Here is a 6332-nt window from a genome sequence, read left to right on the forward strand (position 1 = left end):
TTCCGATCAATTTTGGCCAAAAATGGACATTTTGGACATTGGTGCTAAGAATAATAAAGTTCAGGTATGCTCGTGCAACTTTTTTCCGTTCAGGGGGTAAAGCGCAAAAACGTCCAAAGTTTAGGGGATTTTTTGCAGTTAACCCTATAAATTATGTAATAAAATGTGTAATATATTGGGAATTAAAATATATGGAAAGAACAAATAAGAATCGGATTTTATGGAGATGATAATTAAATTCAATGGAATGTGTAATATAAAAGGCAAGTAAACCAAAATGAAAGAAAATAAATAAAAGTAGGATCAAAATTGAAGATGTGAAAACTTCAATTGTGTATTCTCCCTTTATATATTATATAGATAATTCTCAAAACTTCAGTTCCACAATAAATGAGTGTACATCTACCATTTAAGGCAAATAAAATGTGGTTGGATTTTAAAGAAGCCGTTGAATTTAATATAATAAAGGAAAATGAATATCAATTATTTATATTTTTTAATAAACTGAAAGGAAGTGTTGATGCAGACAAAGAGATAAATAAACCGAAAATAAAAATATTTTCAGTTTTACTAGTATCGAACCGAAAAAATCGAATTAATTCGGTAAAAGAACCCTATCGAACCGAATAGTTCGGTTCAGTAAACGCTATCAATTATATATATATATATATATATATATATATATATATATATATATATATATATATATATATATATAATAGTACAATTATATGTGCATGTGCTTTATAATAAAACATGAAATAAATGGGAAGAGGGTAGATGTGTCATGTGGTAACGATGGTACAAAAAGTGGCATTCACGTGGTCGTTGGACCTAATTTTGCACCAATTCCCCTAATAATACTTTATTACATCATATGTACAATATATTTTTTGTTGATTTTAATTATTTATTCTTTTACCCTTTTATAAGGTGACAACTTGCTTTGTAGTACTATGAATTAGTACATCACTTTGCCTTCATGTTTCGATCTGGCATCACTATGATTAAAATTCCTCCCCTTAAATTATATTCAATTAAATAAAATAAAATAAAAAAAGTTGATGGTAAATAATAGCACAAAAAGCATGAAAATTCTGTTGTAAGTTACCATTATTAATATCTGTGCTTTTGTGTCTCAACCACTCAGCATATGGTTTATTCATATGATATGTCGCTTTTATTTGGAACGAAATTAGAATACGTGATAGATTAATATTTTTCGATCCGGTTTTAATTTTTCAAAATTTCCTTTTCTTTTTCAAAAAATACACTTGTAATATAAATATTATTATATATTTTATTTTATAAGTGATAAATAAATTTTGAATCTGGAATTCCATCAATTAAAATGAAATTTTTCATTTTAATTTATGAAATCGATTTCTCCGATTTTTTTTAAATGGAACTGGAATTTAGTCTATTCCTTTCAAAAGGGGTAATTTCGATTTAATCCGTCCAATTTCCAGCCTGATTAGAGCTGATAAATGTTAACAATCTTCCTCCGGCTTCCATTTTACCCGTAGTTAGAAGTATCGACCAAAATAGCAAGTTGCGTTTATTTCGACATAATAAAAATTATTATTATTATTAAATCACGAGATTGCAAAACAATATCAATTTGACTTGATCATATTTAGTAAAGCCAAGGCACTAAGCATATCTAATTAATCAAAGCCCAACATGTCCATGCCATGATGATTAACTTGTCCTAAACCAACTATATTAATGTTGTTGCTTAGATGCTAATCTTGTCTCTAATCATCTTTCGAATCTAATCAACATAATATAATGGTGGTGTCTTTCAATTATTCTGTTTTGTGGCGCATCAAATTAAAAGATTAACATTGACAAATCCATCGGTGGAGCCAGCATAGTGCAGAGGGGCCATGGCCCCCCATCATTTCTCAAAATTCTATCATTATTTCATAGAGAAATTTATTATTTTTCTTGTATGTTAGTATTATCGGGTCCCCTCAAATAAATTTTAATGCATTTGACTCCTACGGATTTAAAATTATGGCTCCACTAATTGACAAACTATCCACTTAAACCATGATTAGCTTAAATATGGTTTGAATATGTGTAAAAAATATTAATCAATTGATCAGTGTTGATTGAGATTGATTTAATTAAAACAATTGGGTGTTCAAATTGAAAAGAAGATGCTATCATGATCAGATTGTTTCAAATAAAATATTTTCATAGTGCATATCTGCCAATGAGTGTTTTTACAATTGGATCAATAATCAAACCACTTTAGTACTTTTAAATATTGGTCAATTATTTATTTGAGATTTGCAAATATGGCTTAATTAAGGAAAACACAACATTTAACAACCTAGTTCGATTCCACTTGCCAACATTTAACAATATATGTTTGCGCTTGTGCAATAGCCACAAATCAGACGGAAGATGTAAACTAACTAGGTAAATAATATGAGACGAGTTCGATCTGAAAAATGAGATATAATATCATTATTATTTAGCTTTGAGTCAAATCTATGTTATATTTTGTTTGAAATATTAATTGATATCTGTATTTCACCTACCCACATTAATACGTATATGATATTCTTTTTATTAATTTAATTTCCGTTTATTAATAATAAATCGAGCATTTGGACCACAAATTAAAATATGTAAAAGAATGTGGGCCGAATTGGATTAGTGGAAGTTGTGAAAAGTGGGCCGGGCCTAGTTTCTTAATTGGGCCACATTCTTTGTAATAGACTCTGTGAGTTGGGCTTTAAATCTGTAAATCTGTTCTTTAAAAATAAAAAAAATAATAAAAAAAATAAAAAAATAAGAAAAGAAAAAACCTATAGCTGGATTTAAGGTAAATTCTTTTGTCAGAATCCCAAAAAGAAGATGCTGCTGTAGTCACTCAAACCTAACAGTAAGGTAGAATCTTTAACAACTTTGTCCTCATTCTTTCACCATAAAAGCCTCAGATGTTATGTAATGATGCACAAAACACACACACACACACACACACACACTATTTTATCTGTCAAGAATGCATGCATGCATAAACACACCTGTAATACATATGCATTCATTCACAAAGGCAAATCAAACTCCACAAAGTCGAAATCGAGTCCGTTAAATAACATATCATACAAACGACGACGAAATAAATACCTTAATGCAACGACGACGTGTCGAGTACATATAATTCATGTTTCATAAGGTCAAAATTGGAAAACGCAACGGTCGAAGCATTAACGGAACTATAACAAACAGTGCAAGTAATAAATAACGAGATAAAAAAAGGATCGATTTTTATAGCCCGGCACCACGGATTCCAACAACAATCAGATCATTACAAAGCAATGTCGACACAGTAAACATGTTTAGACTTTATTTTCTCCCTTCTATATTTGGCTTGTTTCCTTTTCGACGGGGAGAATTCAAAGTAAAGAAATATCAAGTAAATTAAAAAAAGAATTACTCAAGAGCCAAGACTACATCAACGAAAAACATCCAATATCGAATCTTGAGTAAAATCTGATAATCCTTCCTTCCTATACTCCCATCCCCAAAACCGAAAAAAAAAACGAAAAAAAAGTTCTTGAGTAAAATTATCCCATTAGCCAAAGATCATCAAATATTCAGCATCCCATCACAGCACAATTATACACAAAACTGCCTGACCTCTTCCTACCAAGCAAATCCCACTGAGGCGGACCCTCATGTGGGACCCACGAGTTCACCTCAATAAACCCTTCACCGGAATTGCGGGGCCCACCGATCACAATAAGCCGATCGCCGCACGCCCTAAACGCCAAACCCCACCCGTAAGTAGAGTCCGCCCGCTCCGGCAGCCGCCCAACAGTAACCCAAACTCTACTCTCCTTATCGTACCTCCTCACCTCCATGTCAGCATGGTCCGCCGCGTACAGTTGGTTATCCACCACCGCAATGAGCGGCGGTGCCTCTGAAGTCGCCGGAGCATCGCCGGCCCCGGATCTCACCGGCGACATGTTCGGAATCTCCGTCCAAACCCCCGTCTCGAGATCGTACTCTTCACCGCATGTGAGAAGCACAGGAGCGCCGCTCCCTCTAGCAATCCCACCAATCACGTAAAACTTCCCGTCCATGAAAAACCCCGAACACATTTTTCTTGCCTTGTTCATATTCGGTAGGGTCCGCCAAGAACCCTCCTCGGAATCGTAAATCTCCGCCGAATCAAGAACCTCGCCGTTGGGGTCGCAACCCCCCGCAAGAATCGCGATTTTGCCGAGGCTAGCGGATCCGAAAAGGCATCTTGGAGAGTTCATGCTTGTGCCCGTTGTCCACGTGTTGGTTAAAATGCTATAACGGTAAATCACGTAGGCCATGAGATCTCTGCCGAAAACGAGAAGCTCGGTCCCGACAGCTAAAGATTCCTTATCCGCGAATGGGAAGCATTCGTTAGGGTTCATTCTTGGCAAGTGCATCCAATGGCGACGGATTGGGTCGAACGCTTCCCATTCGAGCAGCTGGCACGAGAAATACACCCAATGCTCAACGACACCGTTTTGCCTCCTAAGTTTATATAACTCACCGCTTCGAATTAGTGAGCGGAAGCTACTGTTTAATGAGGCGAGTGAACCGTAATCAGCTCTCGAGCATTTAATAAGGCAGCTAATGGAATTGTCGCGGCCAATGGGAACGATTAATGAGCTCGAATCGGAAGATTCTTGATTTTCGGATTGGTTCGAGAGTGACATTAGGATACCGCCAATTGATAGGACTGTGTCGATTTGTTCAATGGATCTTTTGGGAATCTTCCTGACAGTGATTTCATCTCCACCGTTGGATTCGTCCGCTCGGTAATTCATGCGGGCCCAATTGCCTTGTTGCTCATAGGTCATTGGATATTCCCTCGAAACTAGACAAGATCGGTCTTCCAACATGTCTTTTTGGGATTTAAACCCCAATGGTTGAATTAATCGATATCGTTTTTGCTTTCCTCTGGTCCTCTGTAATTCAAGAAATTCATTTTTGAATAGAGAAAAACAAAAACAAAAAAAAAAAAAAAAAAAACTACCCAGAAAAACAGAGATTAGCAAGATTCATGTGCCATTCATCACTACCAAGTTATCAAATTGAATTCCCAGGAGTAAAGGAAGGGTTAAAAAATGAAAGATTAAAGCTTTACATCAGTAACCGTTATTTGACCAGCAATCCCAATCCGGGTCAGGGTTAACCCATATGAAAAAAAAAAACTGATCTTTCTAAGAACAAACCACACCAAACTAAAATTAATCAAAAAATAACAGATGCCCAGATTCAAGAACACCTCAAAAAACAATAAAAATCGAATCTTTATTAAAATTGATAAACATGCAAAGTTCTAGAAGAATAAAAAAACCGAGTAATAGATCTCCAAAAAAATCAGATCAACCAATTCCCAGCTTCCTAAATCTTCAAACAAACAATAAAATCAAAACTCAAAGATTCAATCTTGCATTGGGTTTTAATTAGCCTATAGCACCAATTAATTATCAAGATTAGATCTATCTATCATACAATCCAAGCAAAAAAAACATAAAGGGATAAAACTTTCACCTGCGTCAAATATCATTAGTAGAAACAACAATAAAAGCAGTCCCGGTAAAATGAAATTAAAAAAAAAAAAAAAAAAGCGAGCAATAATAATTGAGTAAAATGAAATTTGTGACAAAGGGACTTACATATATGTATTGGATAGAAACTAAGCGAATATAGCAAAATCCCCTTTCTTTACAGGTATTTATGCATGTGTGTATGTATATAAATATAATTATATATATATATATATATATATATATATATATATATATATATATATATATATAACTCTCTTTTTTCTATCTGTATTTATGGTTGTGTGTGTGAAGGGGGTAGAGAGAGAGAGAGAGAGAGAGAGAGAGAGAGAGAGAGAGAGAACTGCAGTTTGAGTTCTTCGTAATTCTTAGTTAGAGAAAATCCTTTGGATTCTCTCTGCAAATCGAAAGCAAATGTTTATGGCTTTGGTTTTGGCCTTTGGGGAATAATCTTTCAAGACTCTCTCTCTCTGTACTCTCTCTCTCTCTCTCTTTCTCTCTCTCTCCTCCTTATTTATATATTTTTTTACAATTTATTTGTGGTAAGTTTTACTCACAGATAGAGATGAAAAATCTAATTTTCAAGGAAAAGGAAATCTTAGTCGTGAGAAATAGAAATACTTTATTAATATTAAATTAATTATATCTATGTTTTACATTTTTCCAAAAAACAAACATTTACTTGTTAATTAAATATTTAAAGTGTAATTGATTTTTATTTTATTTATTATTTTTAATTTCAGGTAGGTGTCAAATATT

The 6332-nt window shown here is 33.9% G+C and overlaps 1 protein-coding gene across 1 annotated transcript; it reads right to left on the reverse strand.

The window, feature by feature from the left end:
• Positions 1 to 3267: 3267 nt before the first annotated feature.
• LOC105974729 (F-box/kelch-repeat protein SKIP11) lies at positions 3268 to 5764 on the reverse strand. The gene is made up of 2 exons (XM_088818369.1): positions 5682 to 5764; positions 3268 to 4967 (listed from the first exon to the last, which is right to left on the reverse strand). Exon 2 carries the CDS (start codon positions 4899 to 4901, stop codon positions 3615 to 3617), a length of 1287 nt encoding a protein of 428 aa, XP_088674495.1. The 5' UTR covers positions 4902 to 4967; positions 5682 to 5764; the 3' UTR covers positions 3268 to 3614.
• Between the last annotated feature and the right edge of the window lie 568 nt (positions 5765 to 6332).

This window comes from Erythranthe guttata, chromosome 5 (assembly GCF_056151865.1).
Source record: "Erythranthe guttata isolate IM_541 chromosome 5, IM_541, whole genome shotgun sequence".
Classification (NCBI taxonomy): Eukaryota; Viridiplantae; Streptophyta; class Magnoliopsida; order Lamiales; family Phrymaceae; genus Erythranthe; species Erythranthe guttata.